The sequence below is a fragment of the Suillus clintonianus genome, assembly GCF_016758775.1.
Source record: "Suillus clintonianus strain FC179 chromosome Unknown DEU56scaffold_27, whole genome shotgun sequence".
Lineage (NCBI taxonomy): Eukaryota > Fungi > Basidiomycota > Agaricomycetes > Boletales > Suillaceae > Suillus > Suillus clintonianus.
This window is the reverse complement of record NW_024539251.1, coordinates 96,418-118,901: the sequence shown is the minus strand read 5'-3', so window position 1 is coordinate 118,901 and position 22,484 is coordinate 96,418. Positions and strand designations below refer to the sequence as shown.

At 48.2% G+C, this 22,484-nt stretch overlaps 9 protein-coding genes across 9 annotated transcripts; 6 read left to right on the top strand and 3 right to left on the bottom strand.

The window, feature by feature from the left end:
• Window positions 1–328: 328 nt before the first annotated feature.
• Window positions 329–3,334, bottom strand: DEU56DRAFT_755197 (stress-activated map kinase interacting protein 1-domain-containing protein; the record flags this gene model as incomplete). The annotated part of the gene is made up of 10 exons (XM_041349895.1): window positions 329–420; window positions 473–656; window positions 707–784; window positions 838–914; window positions 968–1,200; window positions 1,252–1,510; window positions 1,559–1,633; window positions 1,689–2,428; window positions 2,481–3,254; window positions 3,312–3,334. 10 exons carry the CDS (start codon window positions 3,332–3,334, stop codon window positions 329–331), a joined length of 2,535 nt encoding a protein of 844 aa, XP_041209502.1.
• A 2,051-nt stretch (window positions 3,335–5,385) lies between these two features.
• Window positions 5,386–6,229, top strand: DEU56DRAFT_797472 (hydrophobin; the record flags this gene model as incomplete). The annotated part of the gene is made up of 3 exons (XM_041352945.1): window positions 5,386–5,746; window positions 5,804–5,968; window positions 6,023–6,229. Coding segments are annotated over exons 1-3 (328 nt in total), but the record flags the coding sequence as incomplete, so codon positions are not given.
• Window positions 6,230–7,377: 1,148 nt separating this feature from the next.
• Window positions 7,378–8,185, bottom strand: DEU56DRAFT_284990 (uncharacterized protein). The gene is made up of 4 exons (XM_041345477.1): window positions 7,816–8,185; window positions 7,640–7,766; window positions 7,476–7,585; window positions 7,378–7,420 (listed from the first exon to the last, which is right to left on the bottom strand). The coding sequence occupies exons 1-4, from the start codon at window positions 8,142–8,144 to the stop codon at window positions 7,411–7,413; spliced, it is 576 nt and encodes a 191-aa protein (XP_041209500.1). The 5' UTR covers window positions 8,145–8,185; the 3' UTR covers window positions 7,378–7,410.
• A 63-nt stretch (window positions 8,186–8,248) lies between these two features.
• On the top strand, window positions 8,249–12,654 carry DEU56DRAFT_900794 (uncharacterized protein). Its single transcript, XM_041356528.1, has 9 exons — window positions 8,249–8,686; window positions 8,738–9,173; window positions 9,225–9,345; window positions 9,425–9,584; window positions 9,678–9,769; window positions 9,886–9,942; window positions 10,078–10,630; window positions 10,777–11,403; window positions 11,478–12,654. The coding sequence occupies exons 1-9, from the start codon at window positions 8,293–8,295 to the stop codon at window positions 12,173–12,175; spliced, it is 3,138 nt and encodes a 1,045-aa protein (XP_041209499.1). The 5' UTR covers window positions 8,249–8,292; the 3' UTR covers window positions 12,176–12,654.
• Window positions 12,578–14,313, top strand: DEU56DRAFT_284594 (malate dehydrogenase). The gene is made up of 9 exons (XM_041345476.1): window positions 12,578–12,904; window positions 12,961–13,044; window positions 13,103–13,108; window positions 13,156–13,179; window positions 13,234–13,782; window positions 13,835–13,967; window positions 14,027–14,083; window positions 14,168–14,221; window positions 14,280–14,313. The coding sequence occupies exons 1-6, from the start codon at window positions 12,677–12,679 to the stop codon at window positions 13,958–13,960; spliced, it is 1,017 nt and encodes a 338-aa protein (XP_041209498.1). The 5' UTR covers window positions 12,578–12,676; the 3' UTR covers window positions 13,961–13,967; window positions 14,027–14,083; window positions 14,168–14,221; window positions 14,280–14,313.
• On the top strand, window positions 14,168–16,252 carry DEU56DRAFT_797443 (uncharacterized protein). The gene is made up of 15 exons (XM_041352944.1): window positions 14,168–14,221; window positions 14,280–14,515; window positions 14,577–14,586; window positions 14,642–14,661; window positions 14,714–14,746; window positions 14,805–14,901; window positions 14,957–14,985; window positions 15,036–15,066; window positions 15,117–15,149; window positions 15,201–15,277; window positions 15,342–15,396; window positions 15,452–15,544; window positions 15,595–15,705; window positions 15,757–15,797; window positions 15,857–16,252. The coding sequence occupies exons 2-15, from the start codon at window positions 14,465–14,467 to the stop codon at window positions 16,034–16,036; spliced, it is 861 nt and encodes a 286-aa protein (XP_041209497.1). The 5' UTR covers window positions 14,168–14,221; window positions 14,280–14,464; the 3' UTR covers window positions 16,037–16,252.
• A 1,237-nt stretch (window positions 16,253–17,489) lies between these two features.
• On the top strand, window positions 17,490–17,967 carry DEU56DRAFT_717544 (uncharacterized protein; the record flags this gene model as incomplete). Its single annotated transcript, XM_041347620.1, has 2 exons — window positions 17,490–17,794; window positions 17,859–17,967. Coding segments are annotated over 2 exons (414 nt in total), but the record flags the coding sequence as incomplete, so codon positions are not given.
• A 243-nt stretch (window positions 17,968–18,210) lies between these two features.
• On the top strand, window positions 18,211–18,628 carry DEU56DRAFT_734975 (uncharacterized protein; the record flags this gene model as incomplete). The annotated part of the gene is made up of 2 exons (XM_041348415.1): window positions 18,211–18,309; window positions 18,371–18,628. 2 exons carry the CDS (start codon window positions 18,211–18,213, stop codon window positions 18,626–18,628), a joined length of 357 nt encoding a protein of 118 aa, XP_041209495.1.
• A 1,059-nt stretch (window positions 18,629–19,687) lies between these two features.
• Window positions 19,688–21,397, bottom strand: DEU56DRAFT_911640 (uncharacterized protein; the record flags this gene model as incomplete). Its single annotated transcript, XM_041357309.1, has 5 exons — window positions 19,688–20,284; window positions 20,340–20,465; window positions 20,519–20,779; window positions 20,842–21,201; window positions 21,260–21,397. The coding sequence occupies 5 exons, from the start codon at window positions 21,395–21,397 to the stop codon at window positions 19,688–19,690; spliced, it is 1,482 nt and encodes a 493-aa protein (XP_041209494.1).
• Window positions 21,398–22,484: the final 1,087 nt, after the last annotated feature.

The following is a 22,484-nucleotide window of genomic DNA, read 5'->3' as shown; positions in this document are numbered from 1 at the left end:
TGCAAAACTGTTGCCCACACGGTGCTCCCCATCCCGATCATGGTTCGTTGGAGAGTCAAAAATTACACAAGTTACCTCCTAAATGGAACATAGCATCCTTTCCAGTTGCTTCGTGCATTGTGTTGTCTCGTTTAATGATCATGCCTGTAGTTTCCGCTGTCCCAGGAATCGCGTGCCTTCTGGTGTTATCATTCAGCGCTCACTTGTCAGTCGACAAGGCTTCCTTCAACCTTGACGCGGGTTTCATGGGTTCTTCGGCAGGGAAGAAGCCCTGGGAAGTGGATTTTACACTTGCGATAATACAGCGATACAAAACGAGGAGAATTGTTTATACAACATGTCTGCTGCGCCGCGAGCGGTTAACAGTACTGGAACGGTCCAAGTGGGATTTCAACATCCGTAAAGTCTGCACGATCTCACCTGTCACCACCATCAGCTCGGTACGACAATGATGACGAATGCCTCAACTCACCCGCAAGCTTCGGCGTATCCGCCTCGAAGTCGTAGCGCTTGCTCCCGCTGTCCCGTTGTACGATGATCTTGAAGAGTGTTGACGATTTGGCGGACTGTTGGCATTGAATGATGCTCTTGATATGGAATGACACTGTCTTTCCACTGTCAAAGACCGCTTTGGCTCGGTTTGTGGATGGCATGATCTGGATGAAGACTGTCATTACCGAGCTTTTGTGATGGTGGAGAATCGTACATGTAGATAAACACCATCAATAGCCAAAGTACGTTCCTGACGAGCTAGCATAGGCATCTTGCGGTAAATGGTATATTTCTTTATCAAAAATCAGAACCGCGAGGAAACCCCATCGGAAAAGGATAGCAAACCTTGTATGCTGTTGCGTAGTCAGCCGCAGAGCTTAACTGCATCTCTGGGACATCCGATATCCGTTTGGAAATGGAAGCTGGGGAAAGAAATATTTAGCAGCTGTGCTGAGCATGAGGTGTTCACTAGTACCATTCGGGTCAGTGGTGCGTGCTGATCTGCTTTCAGGCTCGATGCCCAGTTGAGGCAGCGTGGATCTTTTGACCAGCGTCAGCTCGCGTCTACCGCCGAGACTGGCAACTGTACGGTCGAGGTATGCCAACATGGTGAGTTCGTTGACGACCAGAGCATAGTCCTTGAGGTTTGCCAATTTGCGCTTCCGGCAAACTAATTCAAGCACCTCCTGCATGTACATACCCGCTGACCTGTGCTCAGTGGTGAGGGGGGTAGAGGGCAACATGGCAAATTCAACTTACACTGGGATGGTGGTAGATATATGGACTGCATCAGCGGTGTCTGCAACGCGAATACGCAAGAATAGCTGGGGCCCATGGCTTGACGAAGGGCCCAAAGAAGATGATAAGATTGGAGTTGTACCGAAGTTCGCGCTTGTAGGGCCGGAGACGGATGGCAAGGTTAAGCCACCTGGAGGTCCTGAATCCTGTTTCTTAGGCGCTGCCATGACTCTCGAGGGCCGTCGCTGTATCTTGGTCTCCAGTTGTTCATTTTGTTGTACTGAGGAGGATAATTAGCGGTCTGACAAACAAAGAAAAGGTGCCGTACTTTGCAGTGGAGTAGCAGCCAGAATAGCGAATGCGTCAAATCCGAACTTCGATATCTTGCCCGTGCGGTCGGGCGCTGTGAAGAAGAGTATAAATATTCTCTTACGCCGAGCGAAAAACTGGGGACATACGCGGGAAATCCTCATCAACCTCGCCATCATCCTCTGCAATGCGCATGATCCAACCTATTGCAGAGAGCTTCGGGTCATCATCCTTAACACCCGCATTCAGTTCGGGCAGCCATCGCTCGTCCCAGTACGTCCATAAGGCAAAACCAATGACTTCCTCCATAGTTGCATCTTTCCGCACATTCAGAGTCAGATGTTCACCGTGAGGTTCTTTTGCATGCGGAAAGTAAACCTTGACGTCCACTGAGGCTGTCTCTCCCCGTCCAGATATGGCACCATATAGTTCACTGAATGGGTTGGCGGGACCGCCCGACGAAGCAAGGATAGCAGTGAGAGCAGATGCATGCTGGCGCGCTGGTACAACAGGCTTGCGTGTGAATGTCATGTCGGACGGAGCGTCAATGACAGGTAGTGAGATTGAGACACCTCTTCTTCGCGTTTCTTGTTTTTGAGGCGCTGGTTCAGATCGCTGATCTGGCTTTGGGATTGGACTGATCATCTCGAAGTAAGTCTCAATGGGCTTGGAGTGAATGGTTGGAAGAGACCCCTCGTGAACTTCGTCCGCAGCACGATGTTCAGACACGGGGCTGAGTCGTGAGCGTGCCCGGGTGTAGGGGGCAACGAATGGCGATGTTCCAAGCGTGGAAATATTGGACCCAGACAACACTGAGGCAGTCCCTGATAGAATGGAGACCCCATCAGATGCGCTGTCCGAGTGCGCGCCTCGGGTAGCAGCAAAATCTCTATATATAAGGCGGTGAGCTTTCTAATCAAGCAGTGTATACAACACCGTACGGATCAAATTCGTCTGCTTCATCCATATTGTCGTCTCCTGGAGCTACCAAATCATAGTCGTCATCGTTATCATCCTCCAACATCCCATCCTCGTCATCAGATGAAGAGAAATCGGGATTGAGGCCACGTGTCGGTACAGAGGGAACTTTTGGCATGGAGGCTGGTACACCGCGGCGCGCCATCATTCTTAACCTGCGCCTGGCCTCCATTTCGGCCGCACCTTTGAATTTTGGCACAAATGGAACATCCCTCGGGGGTGGCTCAAGAGGGGGGTCGTCTTTCTTAAGCGCAGGTTGATGTTGTAGGGGTAGAGGTTGTGTGACATCACCCTGTTCTGAAGTGATCGGACACGTATCAACGTCACTAGCAGCATTGATGAAGTTGACGCGCGGCAGGGCAGCGGGAGCATCCGCTGCTTCGTTATGCATATTGGCTCTCTTTGCTATGAGAGAGGCTCTTTTCGACGTAGAAGCGCGTCGACCTGATACTCTCAAGCCAAACGCTCCCGATCTGTTGCCCATGATAGTTTGGTGGTGCTTAAGACCAGTCGCCCCAGGGAAACCCGACGAGGACTTATCAGGAGCCTCTGATTCATCGTCTGATATAGGCGGACTGGAGGGATATTCGAGTTCTGGCCAACGATGAACATCGGCGAGTGAGGCTGCGAGGATATAAGGGTTTGATGTGTAGGATGGGCTCAGGGAGATTGTACGTGCGCCATATGGGTCATCGACGTTGCGCAGGTAGGACAGTCTTAGACTGTGAACTAAGTATCTGTGCATCAAAGGCATGAGTGCACCATTAGGATCATCCAGACCTTACCAGGCGTACCCTGGGTCACTGATGAGAGACATGACGTATGAATCTGCCACTGACAGCTCGGTTGTGTCCTGGCCTCGTCAGCAGTGTAACAAAAAAAGATATCGAACCTTTAGATATTTTAGAGCAGTGAAGACAACAGAGCCTGACCAGGCTCTAGACAAGTCTGAGCAATTGCGAGCAAGTTGTTGGTTAGACAACTGATAGGTACTACTTACAGCTTGTACAAGCACTGTAATTACTAATCCAAATTGACCGGGTATAAAAACGTGACCGGTAACCGGTAAGTAAGTAATAGATCTCCGAGAGAGCTCGACGACGACTGCGTGTTAGTGTCAAGCCTCGTCTCAAGTACCTGTGCAGCAATTTGCTTAGCTATGTTAACGAATATCAGCTTAGTAGGCTGGACAAAGCGCAGTGAGATAGACTGATCGTCAATCAATTTGAATTGTTATCAAAATACAACGGCAAAGTATGAGGCCTAAGGTGGAAACGACATCATATCAAGCTTTCACAGCATCGCCGGAGTCTTTCTGTAGCTTAGAAAAATGCTTCCTTAATATTCTCTGCGACAATTGCATATAGTCCTTAATGTTGATATATTCTGTGTTGACGGTCCTCGTCTGACAGACTTTTGAATCGGGTGATGCGTCTTATCTGAAAAAGCATCCGCTGCATCCGCTGCATTCCATGTCCTCTTGCTCGGTGGTGATGGGTGACTGGAAAGACACTACGAGCCCATTTCGATAACTCGCGCTATGATCGCATCGAGACATCAGCTTCGCACCGCAGCTCGAGTGTGGCAGTGGCAGTCAACCATCAGCGCGTTGGAAGGGTGGATACATACATTAACCAGTGCGATCTTTAATATCATATTGGTTGGCAGATGGTAGAGTTCACCATCATGATCACCGACCGAGAGGAACTGGATATCTATAATCAGAGACATCAGCGCTGACAGCGAGTGCACGTTCGAACTTGGACGCCACAATAAAATTCAAACGAACCTAAAGTCACAATCAGTGTTGAACATTGAGCCAGGCCCTCGGCACCAATTAGTATACGTCTTGTGCAGCAAAGGTAGGGAAAGGCAAAATTTAGGACATTCCAGGTCAAGGTTGTGCCACCGTTGTGGCGTCGACCAGCGTCGCTAGCGTGCCCCAGACGCATGCAAGGAGTTACTATAAAATACACAAGGACAGAGACTTGGAGTAAGACGGAGTACGCACAACGCAATGACGGTTCTGAGGTTTAGAGTGCAGACTTACTGTAGGGTCAACCGTTCTCAACGGGCGTTTAATTTGAACGTGCCAACCCACAAATTATACCGCGCATAACATGCATATGCGTGCATACACTAGTATGGGTTACTTACAACCTGAATGAAAGGTGAGTGGACCGGTCTTCCTCGTTTCTCCTATAGTAGCGGAACTGAGAATCGTGCTTGGCACATATATAGCTCGATGCGGAGCTCCATAAACTCGAGCCCGTGTTAACGTTGTTCAGTACGTTGAAATTTGACTGCTGCTTCGGCAAGGTTACCCTCAAGACGTAGACTGACCGCCGAGTAGTCTTCCTTATACAGACTTTATAATGGAAGGATTGTGGAAGGAAGGCAATAATCGCTTCGTTCCTTCGCAGCAAGTATGTAAGCGCGGTAATATTTGGGCCTTCCGTTGCAGAGACGGTCCCTCGGGTTTCTTTCAACGCCGTGGTGCGGAGAGGGGAATTCCATAACTGTCCTGAATTCCTGTAGAGAATCATCAAAGAAGAGATGCCAATGGCATGTATCGGAATATGTAGAAAATGCTCTGGACGTCGTCGGAAGTCAATCTGCAGTACGTTCAATTTTGAAGTGCAGTCACCGCATCTTGTAACAGAGCCGGCATGGTCTCCTAGAGGAACCCATCGAAGAAGGACATAAGTTGTTCCAAAGTGTGGTACTAGTTTGGCGAGAACAGCGTCGGGTACCCCTCTCGGCTTGCTTTCAACACTGTGGAGCGGAGAACTCGGGGAATTGCAAAGCTGTCAGGAGACGTCGGTATCACGTGATTACCAACCAATGAGAAGTGATTCACCAAGATTCCAGATGGCAACTTAGAAGACTGGCACCTATGTATATTGTCGGCATCGAGCCAAAGTACTATGCCGACACGGCGGGGATTCGGTCACTGCGATAAGATCCCGAAGTGACAAGGCCTCTCCGCAGGTATAAAGTCTGGCGGGTTTGCTCGATTATTCTTCAGTTCAAATCGCCCTTCAGCCACATAACTTCAACGCTCTTTCAAAAGCCATCCAAAAATCAATACTCCAGTCTTATAAAAATGTTTGTTCGTATCCTGTCTATCACGTCCCTCGCTCTCCTGGCCATCGCCACGCCCCTCTCTCTGCGCGACTCCAGCCAGTGCGACACTGGCAACATCCAATGTTGCGACAGGACTCAACCAGTGAGTTTAATGTATAGCGCATTGTCTCTATAACTCGTACTTATATATCGATATTAGGTCGATCAGTACAACAACAATGCGACGATGTTTGGGGGGATCCCCATCGCCGCTGACGTTCTCGGTGACGTTGGTATCGACTGCACCCCAATCACCATCATCGGCCTCTTCGCTAGCGGTGCTAATTGTTTCCAGCAGCCCGTCTGCTGCAGCAATGAGACATACGTAAGTATTCAGCCTCCGTCATCTCTTTGATTTTATTAAACGTTACTTTTGTAGGACGGTGTCATCAACATCGGCTGCACGCCCATCAACATAGTCTGAGCTTTGAAGGCAGCGGAGCGCGCTTGCGATGAGGGATAAGCGCTAGTTTTGGACACAGTCGCTATCAGTTTGTTATAGTTTTACTCGGTCTTCAGAGGTTCCCTATTAGCAAAATGTCAACGCACGCTCTTTGTTTCCAGTTAATTGCCGATCATTGATCCGTCTGAGCGTTTGATCATTTGAGGTAAAAGTCAATATTCAAGCTGCCTTAATTATAAACTTTATAATTATAAGACACTTGCCTGTCAACTCTAGTTTTCTATTGAATGGTGGTCCTGCCAATTTCCAAATTAGGCAGGTGTTTAAGATCGACCTGGGGAAAACCATTTCTGCTTGCGTACTCGAGCTTTGTATCACGTCGGTGTACCACGCTGTTTGAACGTCGTCGGGACTTGTTTCATACGAGGGGTCGCTGCATGCCTTGACCCTGTGCTCACTTTTTCACTGCGGACCGAGGTTAAATAAATAACGGACAACCCAGAAAGCTATCCTACGGACATGACCAACAACTCAATCATAGTGCTTCAATTATCTGCCGGACTTCTCTTGCCCTCCCCGCGAATAATGAGATTTGCTTCTTCCCGTCCTGCATCAGTTGCTCATAGCTATTTTCGATCTCCCGTCTTATCCATTGCTCGACCGTAAGGCATCGCTCTTCAGGGGTGAGCGTTTCTGGCCGTAGCGAAGGAATGGCTGCAAGTTCTGGAGATTCAGATGGTGGAAGTGACGACGGAGGATGGGGTGGACTGGAAAGGGGAGGTTCGTATGGTTGTGGCGTCTCATCAACAACCATAGGTGCGTCATTGCCATCAGGTGTTTCCAGTCGCGGCGGAGGACGAGGCGTATCTCTAAGGTTGTCCACATCTACATCGCTCGGATATTGGTCGCTATGAAGATCGTCCTGGATGCGTACTCGTGGTACAGGAGTATGATCCACTCTCGTAGGCACGTCGACCTTTGCTTCCAACTTGACAATTTCTGTTTCTGATATAACAGGATCCGTCTCAGATTCTGAGGCTACCACCTCAGCCTCGGACAGGTTTGCCAGTGTTGACTTGGACGATCTCACCAGGGCCTTTTTCCCAGTCGCTTTAGTTGATGCAGCTTTGGCGGGTGGCTTAGATGTCGAGACAGTACGCCCCTTTCGTCTTGTCTTGGGTGCTTGCACTTCCTCGACAATCTCTGCCTTCGCAAGTTCATCGCCCGAGTCGGACTGGTCAGGCTTGGAATCGGGCGGCACTTCAACAACCCCTTTCTTTTGCCTTGCTCTTGAAGTAGTGCGAGGTTTGCTACCTGATGCGCTGAAAAATGGGCACCGCGTGCCGGATTTAGTGTCGCGTTTCTTATGTTCTCCTCTATCGTGGTTGGGTCATCTTATGTCTCCAAGGGGAGAACTTCATATACGTACATCGGATCATCGTCCGTGTCCCAGCCACCCAGTGAGAGGTTGCAATACAAGCAAGTCACGGTATCATCACCCTTTGTTTGAGGGGTGTACACGAACCCTCCTTGAGCCATCTAAAGATGATGAATGAGATTTAAAGTACGGCGCAAATGAGCGTGGGGACGCACCTTCTTTGAGCTAGCGCCGTGGTCATCTTGCCCATCATGAGGCCACAAGTCTTCGCCGAATGTCTGAAGACGTGCTTTCTCCATCGCCTTACTCGTTGGCAAGCGTTTCTTGTTCAAGAATACAAAGCTGGCTTTCCTATAAACATCACACGTGCTCATAAGACGCGTGAACGCACCTTCCATCATCTGCAATATCCTCACTGAGTCCGCACCGAGCTATTGCCCATGCACAAGTACCGCCACACTTCTTCCAATGGATCTGGAAAGGGTCATCCTCCTCATCCCAGTCGCTCAGCTCTTTATGGCAGAGAAAGCAAGCGACGCTATCCCTGTCTTCCCAGCTTGGCACCCAGTAGAAGCCCGCTTCGGCAAGAGTATTCGGGTTGGCGTTGAAAGAGGCAGGATGAGGCCATTTCACGGTTGAAGAAGTGGAGTTGGACTTTGAACTCCTTTTTACGCGCTTGGATTTGAGAAAGGAGTCTATGCGTGCTTGAAGGCTTTCCATCGCGGTCGTGGTCTTGGAGAGAGATCAAGGTTTGAGATGGTCACGTGCATTTGCATGCGCGCGCCGATACACCCGGCCGAATTCCGACAAGAGCTCGCTGTCTACCACGATCCACAACTATATTCTAACGACAACCACGGCAACGACGATGAAAAGGACATACGGACGTAAGAACTCGCGCCGTGCGCAACCAGACTCACCAGACGTGGAGGTCATGCTTTCGCCACCACGGAAACGACCCAGAATCGAGGTTGAGATCGTGCAACCACCGTCCAATGTGCATTTATCACCACCCAAAGTAACTAGTCCTATCCGAAGAAGTACAACGATGCCTGACGTGGGCTCAATCTCGAGCACGCCGCCGAACATACGTACGCCGACTAAACCAGCGCGGGATCTGAGCACATTGTTCCCCGCTTCTCCGCATCGGACGCCGAACTCACCAGGAAGGTCGCTCGGAGTGGTGAAGCGCATGTTGTCACGCTCACGCACAGAGTCGTCCATTGATCGCGATGCCGGACAGAATGTCTGCTCATCAAACCGTGCGTATTAGTCACACTACTGAGTTTAGTCGCCAATATTGCATCCCCTAGCATCGTCTAACACACTTCCTGTTCATCATTCTCCACCGAAGATAAGTTCCTCGCGCTCACCCTCCCCAACACGGGGCGAACCCCTACCGACAAAGCATACACGGACGTATGCTGGCGCGTCACGTTCTTACCGTATTGCGCTTCCGGCAGCAGATCTCGCAGAGCCAGATGACTCGCGTGAATCTTATGCCGACTTGCGGTCCCGGTGGGGTGTCGACAACTCCGAGGACGATCCACGTCCTTTCGACGATGATAACCGGACACTGAAGAGGACATCCAGTGTGGGTTCGCGGGTGCTAGCGAATGGAATGATGAATGATCTCAAGAGTATTACGGAGTTGCGGAGCAAGGGAGAGAGCAGACGATTTCTTGACGAGGTAGGGTATTTGTTTGAAGGCATAGAGAGTGGTTGTGCCATTGCGCTCCGCAGAGCCAGGTCCGTACTGTTACGTGAAGGAATCCACAAGCTCACTCTCGCCGTGAACAGTGTCTTGGAAATCGTTACTAAACTATGCGACCCGGAATTCAACCGTCGTGCGAAAACATCTGATTTTTATGCTCGCACTTGGGATGTGTTCGTCAAGGCCCGTGAGGAAGGTCCGGACAAGGTGTGTTCCTTTTGTTATTTCATGCCTGTTGACCTTTTTAATATCACTTGCTACGAAACATGAACTCAACCCTCCCCAGATTCTTGATGTCACCTTATCCTTCTTTGCGTTCCTTTCTACCCGCGACCCCCAAACCCTTTCCGAAGTTGCTCATAAACCTGAACTCGTCCCCACTCTCCTCGAGATCCTGCGCTCTGTCACTCCCACCTCTGACATGAAGGGTGATGGGCTAAATCAGGGTATGTCATATACATTGCAATATCTCCATGAACTTCTCCGACAGAATTTGCTTGATATTTGTCGATGTGATCACCCGCTGACAAACTATCCAGGTCTGAAGAAAGACATCCTTGCACTCGCCCTGTCGGGGATGGATGCAACGGGCCTGAGAACATCAGGCATAATCCGCACAGACGTGGCGCCGGTGAGTAAGTTTTGCGGCAGCTGTCAGGAATGATGCGATAATTGGTTTTATTCTTTTGCTTGGGGTTGCGTGGCATTGTATTGCATTAATCACGTCATGTTGACTATCGGCGGTAGCTCAAAGCTCTTGCAGACCTGATCACCAAATCAGGAGTGATGAAGGATATACGTGGGGTACGTCACACTCTCGTTCCTTTGATTTTGTTGCCCTCGTTCATTGTTCTTCATTTTATTCATACGCGACCCGTGCTGTGCCTTTGTTGCTACGAATGTTCGATATCTCTGCTGAACTCGTCGTGAACACCACAGCTCTCCACTCGCACCCTGCTTAGCACTACACTCTCGTCCTTGCCGCCTTCCCTCCTTCCGCCTGCATTTCATACCCTCCCATCGATCCTCAATTCCCTCCATGCCGAGCTCCTACTTGTGCCTCCACGCGTCAACGCTTGGGAGAGGGGACTGGAACTGTTCCCTGGTTTTACACGCTTGGATATAACACTTGGGAAAAATGGGAAAGGAAAAGAAATACGTAAACATTCAGATCCTCCGATAGAAATCGCTACTCCCTCCCTCGCTCACATCCACGCTTGTCTCCGGCTCGTAGATGCCTACCTCTTGGAAGAGTGGACGAACCACGTTCCGTCTCGTTCTGGTGTCACAAGCAATGGTTTAAATGGGACTGGACAAGAAGAATCAGAAATTCACCGTGCGCTGGCGGACCCGGCACTTATAGACGAACTCGTGGAGTTGTGCGTTGCTGCTGAGATCCTTATGCGAGATTGTGTACGGGATTTGGATATGATGAACAAAGAAGGGGCTGATGCTGTAGATGCGGATGCAGAGGATGGTCAGGGTGAGCTTGGTATGTTTTTGGTTCCCTGCTTCGCTTCCCTGCCTCGGTTCCTGAACTCTTCCCCAAACCATTATCCCACATTGCCGATACTTGCACACATTTCCCCATGGATATAAATCGTAACGAACGGTAGACTAATGTTCCTTTTCAAACAGCACGCAAGACCCTCTTCTCGACCCTGCGTATCCTTACGCTACTCCCGTCCTCCAATTCCGCCCATTCCCGCCCTTCATCCTCATACACTCACTCGTCTCCGACATATTCTGATACACTCTCTCCTGACTGGACACCAAGCGGCACAGCCCTATCCCTTGTTACTCGCGTGGTGTTACGTGCACAAGCTGGATGGGTCGAGTCTCTTAGCGGTGATGGGGTCAAAGGGGCAGGGGAAGAACCAATGCAAGGGGATGAAGATCATGTGGTAAAATCGGAGCAACTAGAGGACACAGATACTTCATCTCCACCTCCACCTGGCTCCCGACGTGAATCCACGCGTTCGCCTCGAAAACAGGCGCTGTTTCCTGTTCCTTCGCTGTCCAAATCTACGCATAAACCGGTTTCTGCGAGCAAAATAACTACACCAAGTAAACTTCGCAGACAGGGTACGTCGAATGGAAACGGTACGCCGAGTAAAGGGAAAAAGAAGGCCATATCAGTCCCGATGTATCCCCTCACACGTGTTGAGTCCTTCGACTTGCTTTGTCTTGCGCTTGGGTTGCTTTTGAACTGGGCGTCCGGAGGTGTTGAAGGCAAAGGGGTGTGTGAGGGGATGGGACGCATTCGTGAGTATCTCTCTCCCCCGCTGTTGACTTGTTTTCGACGACGCTTTTCCTCATCACTGATATTTCTCGCATAGTTCTCAATCCCGCCTGTTCTGCAACTCGCAGCTGCGTTCGCACCTGTTCATGCACTCCGTCCTCCCAGATACCGCTGCTTTCGTGTTTGGTATCTGTGTATCAGGCATATTGCGGTTCAGTATTCGCATCGACTGATTATTTATCGCGGAAACTAAAAATCGCATCTGGCCGTGAGCGCAAACCAAGCTTGGATGTCGGTCGAAAGCCGCCATCTGCGCGCCAGAAGCAAAATTCTCCTTCTGCGAGCCCTTCCACCTCTCCTAGACGTAAAATCCCTTCCTCCCAGCCCACATTGAACACATTCAGCATGTCTCAATCTCCCGAATTCACTTTCCTGGCAGGGTACACCGCTGTCCTGCTCGGCCTCCTCTGTACATCCACAGCCCCACGCGAAATCACAGTGCTACCCAACAACCGATCACTGATATTTGGCGACGTCCTTCTCGAGACACTCATCAGAGACGTGCGAGACTTTTTGGCGCTGTATGACGATCTCGAGGGTGAGCTCAGTAGCGAGGGCGATATTGTGGGTGTGGATGTAGATGTGGCTCCAGATGCGGATGGACGGCGTGGTGGGGGACGAGAGCAAGATGGCGGAAGGGAAAGGGGCAAAGCGCTGGAGAAGAGGAGCGAAGATATAGCGCGCGGGGTGTTGAGAGCATTAGAGGCGCTGCGAGATGATGTACTAATGACATAGTTGTCGATACCTGCTACTGACTGGTGCATTATCATTTCGCGATGGCCGATAAAGCCACCTGCAAGGAACGAACTACAATTCGCATCGTCACGGAAGGTTGACCTTAGCGAAGCCGAACAGTGACTCGGTGAAGCGGTAACACGCACGATTTCACCCTGCCAGGTGCGGCGGGAGACCCCACAGGCCTTGCGCGCGGGATCTTTCGATTCAACTTTGAGAGAAGGCGCTAGCTAGGGCTAAAGTTTAAGCGTCACAACTGAAAACCAGACAACTTATATTACTTGACTCGAATGAGTTTCGGAAATCAGCTACACGAATAACGGATAGTACTGTGACGGGATGGTCTGGGACGCTCCACTCGTGACGTTCGCGTCCGAGCCGTTCCGAGCCGCTCGGCATCTCGCGGTATTTCCGCATAAATTCGAACAGAGCTAATTCTGTTCATTGCTCCCCCGTCTTTCCTCAACGTCCAGCTCGACGACTACGACAGCGACGTCCATCATGCTTGCCCGCTCTGCAGTCCGTGCATTTTCCGCCAACTCCCGCACTTTTTCTTCGTCCGCTACAAGGCAGACGAAAGTTGCCGTCCTTGGCGCTGGCGGAGGCATTGGACAACCGTTGTCACTCCTCCTCAAGACTGACCCCCTTGTCACCTCTCTCAGCCTTTATGATATCCGTGGCGCACCCGGCGTTGCAGCTGATGTAAGCCATGTTGATGCTCATAGTGAGGTACGTCGTTATTTGCTACATACGGTGACCATGAGTTAGTTCAATCAACTTTCAAGGTCTATGGTTACCCCGCTGACAAGCTCGACGAGGCCCTTGATGGCGTCCAAGTGGTTGTTATCCCTGCTGGTGTCCCAAGAAAGGTGCGTTTTCTCTCCCTATTCTCATGCCTTGTTGCATAATCCTGACCCTGCCTTTCAGCCCGGTGTAAGTCTTACACCTCATTTGTTCCTCCGTTCTAATTCCTTCGCCAGATGACTCGTGACGATCTATTTAATGTAAGTTATACATGCCCTCTACAACATTAGCTCCTGCTAAGCCTATCTTGGAAGACCAACGCTTCCATCGTCCGCGACCTCGCAGCAGCAATTGGCCGTGTCGCACCTACTGCCCACATTCTTGTCATTTCAAATCCTGTCAACTCCACCGTCCCTATAGTTGCCTCCACCCTCCAGAAGGCTGGCGTTTACAACCCTGCACGCTTATTCGGTGTCACGACCCTTGATGTTGTCCGTGCTGCTCGCTTCACCGCTGGTATTGCAGGTGTTAAGCCCGCGGACACTCCCATAACTGTTGTCGGTGGTCACAGTGGCGCGACTATTGTCCCTTTGCTATCACAGAATGCACACGGAAAAGCTATCATAGGCGATGTTTACAAGGCTCTTGTCCACCGCATTCAGTTTGGTGGTGATGAGGTCGTGAAGGCTAAAGATGGTGCTGGTAGCGCCACCCTTTCGATGGCATATGCTGGTGCCAAGTTCACCAACTCTCTGTTACGAGGTTTGAACGGCGAGAAAGGTGTCATCACGCCCACCTTCGTTGAGAGCCCTCTTTACAAGGACCAGGGTATCGACTTTTTCTCGTCCAATGTGGAACTTGGTGTAAGTGACAGAAGCAAGCCATTCAGTTGGTTCGTACTCAAATATTCTATAGATCAATGGTGTCGAGAAAATTTACTCTCTTGGGCCTCTTTCTGCTGAAGAAGAGAAGCTGATGGAGGCCTGCTTGCCTGAACTCAAGAAGAACATTGAGAAAGGCAAGGCATTTGTTGAGAGCTAGTAGATTGGTTCGTTTTAGATTTGCTGTCCTTCAAAATACTTTTGCCATATGCATCACTTGTTAAAGCTCGCGCAAGACGAACGGCTTTTGGCAGGTTTAAACCCTCCTTGTCAGGTACCTGAAGTGAGTGTCCACAGCCTGCAGTGAACTGCCACAGGTAATAGATCAATTGACCGATCTCGTTTATTTTCACCAAACTTTCACAAGTCGACCACCAGCATTTGAAACGTACGATATGATTACGACAGCCTTGAGTACAAGGTCAGTGGCGCGTGTGATACTCGGTGCGCTCTATCGTGATGCTCACAAAACTTAAAAGTGAACCAACGTTGATCAAGAGGTTGACCCTTGCTTGGCTTGATGGCATGTTACTTATCGTGGTTGGCATGTCAAACCAAAAACGCTTGACATAATGCCCCTGGTTGGAATTATGGGTTGTTATATATTCAACCTAACCATGCTCGGCGACACTAGTGCTTCTCTCCTTTGGGCTCTTTCTTAAGCATGGATTCACAAACCTCCATTGACCTCTCAATCACCCTACAGTTCCGAGATGTGAGCGATAAATACTTGTTGACATCTGCGCTTCACTAATCTGTAATCCTGGCGCTGACAGTATTTTTTCGGTGCTATCATTTCTCCCACAATGATTTGTCTCGTAGCTAACAGGGCTCTTGCTAGTATCACTAGCGGTTTTTTGGGTGCGCACTCTTGCGATTTGTTCAGCCAACCTTCATGAACAAATGGTCACAGGTCTACGACTGTTTCCTGACCTTGGACCAGGAGGTAATTTCATCTTTGCGAGATGTAGCCTGTCGATCGACAGGCTAACTGGCATGTATAGATATCTTTGATTCATAGGCCCCCGTGGAAGAAAGGACGCATTCTTTATGTCACGACGAGATACTTGCCAGCCTTCTTGCTCTGTATACACATATACAGTGGGTCCAAATAGTATACTCTATCGTCAATTCGAAACTAACCATGATATGGAAGTGAACCATCTCCAGAATGAACATTTTGTGGTAAGCAATTGTTGAAAATTGATGTCCGCACTGAGGATTCGCCGATGTAGACTTGTAAATCCCTGCGTTCGATGTGGTATGGTAAGTGATGGTAGTGTGATTGCTTATTTTACTTCAAGCTCGTCCTTCAGTTCCTGCCGCACTCTGCATAGCTGGTGCAGAAGGTTTTACGAATTTTCTAGTGCATCCATGCAGAACACTTATAGGACCTTCAGGTATCTTCGTCCTTCGCACTTATGCATTATGGGGAAACAAGAAATCTATTCTGGCCCTTATGTTGTCAACGGTACTCGTGCGCATACAGTTGTGATCCTGCATTCCGTACTTTGACACGCCTCTCTTGTTTGATCCCTCAGTGCCTGGCGATCTCGGATGTGGTAATGACGACGGCAATTTCGAGCCGGTTGGAATGTGAGTGTCTCCAAGAAGAGCCATCTTCAAATAACTCAGTATGGGTCGACAACAGTCCAACTATCAAGCGGGGGTGGGGGTTGTTACTCACTGTCCCACAACAAGTTGGAAGGAGTTCCTTGGGCACTTCTGGTAGCATTCGAGCTTGGTGAGATCTCTTAGCTATAAATATAGTCGAGTGCTCACTTTTTGCCTCAGAGATCATAGTACTTACCATGATTCGTGTATATTGGGCATACCGCGAAAGAGGGTGTCGGTTGCTTGATATCCTTCTACAACACAACATTTTTTACTTCGGAACTGGGCTAAGCAAGTATTACTTTTATGGCTGTCAAAATATAATTAATTTTTCAATCCTAGCACTGTCGGCATTCAATATTTTGGCCCAACAGTACCTGTCGGTGCGCACAAATCTATTTAACTCAATATCAGCCGAGTGTCCTGATCATTCCTTACGTAGTACAACTACTCAAATATGTTCGGGACGTTTCAAATCGTCATGCATTCGATCGTCGTTACTCGGATGCACCTGCAGTTTTGCAGCACCAGTCAAGTTTGCGATTTATCTGAGTCTGCAATGACATCATACTCTCAATTGACACATTTTGAACTTGAGACACGTTCGCACTCAGACGCATGATGGATTCGATGAAGCTTTTTCATTCACATATTTTCCTGCTGTATTGCAACTAGTAGCCTAAGCCTGTTGGCATCAGGAAAAGTGAGGCTAGCACTATATAGTCCATGTTATACGAGTCGCTGAATGGTACCCCCCCCCACTCTCGAGCATCAGCAACATCAGCAAAATCTCACATTTCCTTTTCCGTCTTGTTTGTATTACTCACCTGAAAAAGTCGCTAAGTATATTAAGCAAACCTCTGACATTTGCTAATCCTGCTGGTACCACTTTCTGCAAACACAGTTCAAGTGGATATTGTAGTGTAAGACACGCGAATGAGTTTAAGTGCCATCAGAGAACATTTTTACATTGTCATGTAAGTATACTAGTAATACTGTAGGAATCAACTCAATTCGACACCCCCATGTGACCGTGACATGCCAGGTCGATTCGACATTCCGACACTTAGGCCTGTGATGTGTGACATGCCGAAAATTTTCGACAATGTTACTGGCGCCATCATGATGACAAGAGCTAAATTTTGTAAGTAGCCAAAACATTTGGTGCGGCGCACAGATACAGCACGAATCCAGAGTCGTGTACTACGCGCAAATCTGGGGTCGCCACGGAAGCAAAATTTGATTTTTTTGTGATGTCAAATGGTTTCGACACAAGCCGATGTTACATGTGACAACTACCTAATTTCGACACCGACACCACCGACTGTGACGCGTGACCGTCGAATTGAGTTGATTGCTACAGTACATGAAGTTGTGCATATTGGGCCTTCAAACGGCTCTGAAACCACCTGAAAGTTCAGGTGGCGGAGGCACATCAGTAAATTCACACATTCCTTGGTGCTTGCTTGCTTCAAAAACTAACTTTTATTTCCACCTTTATTTGACTTATGTACACTTACTCACTTGTGCCCTGGATTTCACAAGTACACAAAGAAACCACATGACACACAGGCGCTGGAAAAGGCGGCAAGTTGAAGCACATGATGAAAAGAGTGCAAAAGTACACTTGTTCAATTGCAAGTAAAAAAGCTGAAAAAGCCTGGCAGGTACAAGTAAGTTACACTAGTAAGACACACCAAGGAGCCTCATGACCTGTTCCAGCACAGGCGCATTAGCAACATATGCAGAAATATCACATGCATCCGTTGCTGAGAACTGGATGTTGCTAGTGTTGTTGGCAGAAGTCTGCTGTTCTGCCAATGGCAATTGCCAAGTGGTAATTACCGGCAGTAGGTCGAGGGCGTTGGGCAGAGGTCAGCAGAAGTCAATGGGAATCTTATTTCTACTATCATCAAATAGCATATGTTTGATATTCGAATTAGTGTATCTGAGCCTCCGTGCACGCCAAAATGTCCTCGAAAAAGTCTATGGGCCACCCTACTCGAAAAATCATCACCAACCACTTTATCCAAGATCAAAAAGTCCAAAATTCATCCAATCGTTATTTTTACAAATGCAACTACTGTTCAACGTCTGTAGAAGGTCGCGACAACAAACCTCTCAAGCATATTCTTGACCGAAATACTTGCCCTACGGCTCCGGATCATGCTCGCACAGATGTCTGTACAGACTGTAACTATCTCACCACGAAGAACAGAAATAAAGCACTACTACTCCCACCTATCGTGGATGCAGATTCTTCTTCATCCCCATCAGGAGACATGGCTAAAGCTCCACAGAAACGGAAGAACCTCTTTGGATTCGTGGATCTTCCAGTCACTCCAGAGCAAGCAATACGTGCAAATTTCAAATTGTTTCGGTGAGTTCAAGTGTCACAAATCATTGACTCAGGTGTTCTGACTGCGTGAATATTAAACCCACAGATTCATTGTTCATGCTAATATACCTTTCTTGGTTGCGGAGAACTGGTTTTTCCATAACTTTCTTGATGAAATTTGGCCCTCGTATCAAGCACCATCACGTTATGTGCTATCACATTCAATTATGGATAGCGAAGTCGTGCGCGTCCAAATTGAGGACATTGCATGTCTCAAGGAACGCAAAAAGCTTACATACTTGCTTGACAGGTGGGAGGATAAAATAAGACGAAGCTTATATGGGTCTTTGGCTGCTGAAGTTAACCAGCCTCCAATTGTGTTGAACCTTGAGGACATGACGGGGCACCGAGGTTCTGCAGACAAACTCCTTGAAGTCTCGGTGAAAGCTTTGGAAAGAATGGAGATTGGAGATGGACGTAACATAATTGCGGCAACGACTGACAATCCCACCGTGATGAAAGCATTCCGACGGAAGTTCCAAGAGAAATTTTACTGGGTTCTCATAAGAAGATCTTTCCCCCTTTAGTCAAAGTATTCCAATGAAATGACGAGTCTAGACCTTCCCATGCTTTCTCCACGGCCTCAATACAATCATCGGAGAAATTTGTGCACACCTGTTTATGAAGCGGCATGTGACAAAAGCTACTTGGGTAGTGACATTCTTCAATGGGTCCCACTACTGGGGTGGTCAGCTGAAAGAACAGGTGAAAAAGGATGGCATCAACCGTGGATTGAAGAAAAACTGCGAGTCTCATTGGTGTGCACTTTGTCGGAAATTCCTAGACATTATTTTAAGGCCTTGTAATACATTTTAAGGCATAGTTTTCACACACAGCCTTTTAAGACTCAGCAATGATGGAGATAATCTTTCAAGGCGTCTTAAAAGGAAATTATTCCCACATTACAATGCCTTCGCAATGGTGCGAGTCACAGACCAGATCATGTAAGCATTGTAAGGCCTGAAAAGGGTCGGCGTGATTTGGAAGATAAAAATAGATTTCTAAGGACCTGGTGATTGTACTTAATGCTAACTCGCTATTTTAATGCCATCTAATGCTATCTTATCATTATTGTAATCCTACTGCTATCTTATCATTATTGTAATTCTAGTACTAGCATTTTATTTGCACTTGGGGGGATTTGAACACTCATCATTAGCATTTTCAACTTTGTTTGTTATTGTAATTGGTAGTACTCACTGGCATAGTTTTTGCTACGTTATTAGGCCTTAGGTATCTCTATAACCTGGTTTAATATATCATGTCTTTGAGTACCTTATAAGGATATACCGGAGTGTAACAATAAACAGTATAGCATTGAGGGAGAAAAAGTTCATTGGTTTCCATAATCAAAACAACACATTGCACCATCATGTATATAATACAATCCAACTATCATTCGTACATACATAGGTGCAGCTTAAGAGGATTATTCTGGGCTGCAGACTTACTTTTCCATGCTGTTCTTGTATATGTTATCTTAGCGTGATGTAATGACTTGGTTCCGCTAGCTAGTATACAAACAATTAGTGATTAATATAATGAACGATGGTGATGAACAAACTTCTGAGGAGACCTCCGTGTGACTGCAAGTAAAAATTGTCAACTACGGGATTACCCACTCCCTGGTCAGCGACGAATCCTGCGGGGCAGTTCCCAGACCTGTCTGCTTCGTTCCCAGATATATGTTCAATAATCAAGTGGATGCGGAGGTAGTAGTAGTTGAGCGACACACCTGTTCTTCGGGAAGAATTGGACATGGTGTCCGGAGCAAACACGGTGTATTAGCAACAGGAGCAAAGGTATTGGATAGATGGATCTAGGAATGTGATACATGACAATATATGAGCAGGATAGAAAATACCGAAGATCTGATCATAATTGCTTCCCCTTCCCCTTCCCCCTCCCCCTTCCGGCCCTACTAGGAGCAACTGCTCTGGTGCCACCATGGCGGGTGACACGCGTGGTTTCTTCGGGCTCGGGCACAAAAGGTGGCTCAGTAACTGGCACTCGAAGTTGGCGAGAAGATGCGCTGTGAGTTGTTGATGCAGGCGGTACTTTCTCCAGTGATAACTGACTGACGCCGAGTTGTAGCTGCCCAGTTGCAGACACGGATTGTCCTTGGTGGACAGACATGGAGCTGTGGTAGCTGGAGGTGACGTCGACCGCTATCGAGCTAGCGGAAGGTAAGGAAGTGAGAGTCAATGTCTGAGTAGGAGCGTCAAGCTCATCAAGAAGATCATCCTCCCATGTTCGAGGTTGAGAGATGAAAGGAGAGTCATCGGAGGCTTGTACCCGAGACTGTTGAGTGACATCAAAAACCTCCCTGTTGAAGTAGTCCATGACACTACGTGCCCACGGCGTGCGCTTGAATAGGCGCTCTAGGTGGAAGTTGTAGTCGGCTTGGTAGTTAATCTTGGTCTCTGCACCAGTCGCTGTGAATTCAGGATCGTGCGTCAACAAAAAATGTGCCTGGAATCGTCAATGAGAATTTATAAGCTGAACGAAAGGTAAAGTACCGACTCACCATAACAGCGGCGCCCACAATCAGTCCTTCAGTTACACACTGCACATTGAAGCGCTGTCCCCTGGCCTTCTGGCCTTTGATCTTCCCAGAAAGGACCTTCTTTCCGTATATCTCGACACAAACAATCTGGTGTGAGTCGTTAGTATGTCAATTTATACGGTAACTGCATTGGTACTTACTTTGACGAGGACGGGGTTCTTGAGGAACACATCGGCTGTCATTGCATCAGGCCTCACGAATAGTACAGGTGCCAAGCGAATATATTCTCCCTCGCCATTTTTCTTCAGCAAGCAAAGGAGGGTTTTGTTGTCCCGCTTTCTAACATCCGTCTGAGATACGAAGAGCGTTGGGTCGAGCTCAAGTGCTGAGAAAATGATGCCAGCGCAGCTCTTGATAGCGTGAATGATGTTCGAACGCTCTGCGCTGACTGCAGCATGAAACTAGTAATAATGAGCATATAAGTAAGTTGCACTAATAAGATAGAAAGTGTGAAAGTACGTACCAGTGAATCAAATGCTGTATATCTTTCCATGGACTTGTGGAGATCCTTGGGCATACACTGATACAATTCCGCCATAGTGCCACTGAGCCTGGCCTCAGGAGAAGCCCAACGTGTAGGACTATGTGGGTCGACGTTAGGCTGAGGAGTCGTTGGGAAGACGCCAGGGATAAGCCAGAAATGATGAAATAATGTATACTTCTTCCCTTCCGCAGTGATCTTGGTGTCAAGCTCAGACGTCTTCTTGAGTGTGCGGTTGCGGCTGCGTGCGGGAACCGAGGCTGAAAGTGTAAGGTAGTCTTTCTTCAGAGACCGAAAATCTACCCGTAGTGTATTGTATGCTTGTTGAGTAGTTTCAAGAGCCTATTAGATACACAATTATGTCAGTACAAAGAGAGAATAGCAGAATAGATGGATTTACCTTGTGAACTTCGTGCATTGGTGCATCAGGTTGAGGAACAGATAGGATCGTCCTTAATGTTTCCAGATCATCATCACTCGAGCCTTCAGCATCGAGCTCAGCCTCAAAGTCCTCGCTGTCAGAGTCTCTACGAGGCATCTCTTTTAAACTGAATAAGGCAGTAACGAGCTATCAAGTGAGGATGGGTGATGGTACACAAGAAAGCAACGAGCCTGAAGGCGCTGATTATAAGGAGATGGCTCCATCTCGGCTATTGATGCACCGCCGCCTAGAATTATGGTAAGTCATTATAATGACACAATACTGAAGTGCGGTGACTAAACTCACCTATGCATCGAGGCCCATTCACATCAAATTTCTCCTTTATTGGTACATACTCTGTAGTCATAATGCGGATTCAGACGGGTCCAGTTCAAAGGCGGAGCACTGACGAGCATTGCGGAAGATATATTAATGTTACAGTAGCTGCACGAGTGTTGATATCAGTAATGAAACAGTCTATGTGACAAATTGATGACTACATTACCTGCAGGCTGAACCTGACACCGCATTGATGAGTTTACTAGTGTTACCAAGCGATGGGCAAGAAACAACATGGATTGGACGCCTGAAAGCAGATATTAAGGAGGGAGGACCGCCACCATCTGCTGCTGCAGTCATGGTTGCCGATGTTGCACTGGTCCAGGAAGCGGTAAGCGGAAGACGCAGGTGACTGTATCTCCCAACCCTAAGTCAATTGGATTGTCACTGTTAGACAGACAAAGACTTACACTGTATCTCCAGACCCTAAAGTTAATGGGTTCGGCGGTGACCATTCAACAACGAAGCGCAGGCATAGTGTTGTGGGCAGAACTACTTGGGATTAGTAGTGCCGGCTTAACCGGCAGAACCGGCAGAACAGTGTTACGACAACGGTCGTAGTCGGACTGGGATGGGTAAGCGAAGGACGACGGTCCTAAGCTATCGTATTGTGTATCGTTTGAACGTCAATATACCTGGTAGCCTAAGCCGTCAGGTTATGACAGAACGGAAGAGGAGGTAAGCTTCTAAGGCAGCGGCCGAAGAAGGGTTTCGTGTTCGACGGTTAAGTCTAGACGAGGGATCGGTATCGACTCAAAGACAAACGGTCTAAGAGAAGATGTATCGGACTCAAGGATAGCGATCCAAGAGTATAGAGGTTTCATGATCAGACTCAAGAGAGTTAACTCAAGAGAATATACAAGTC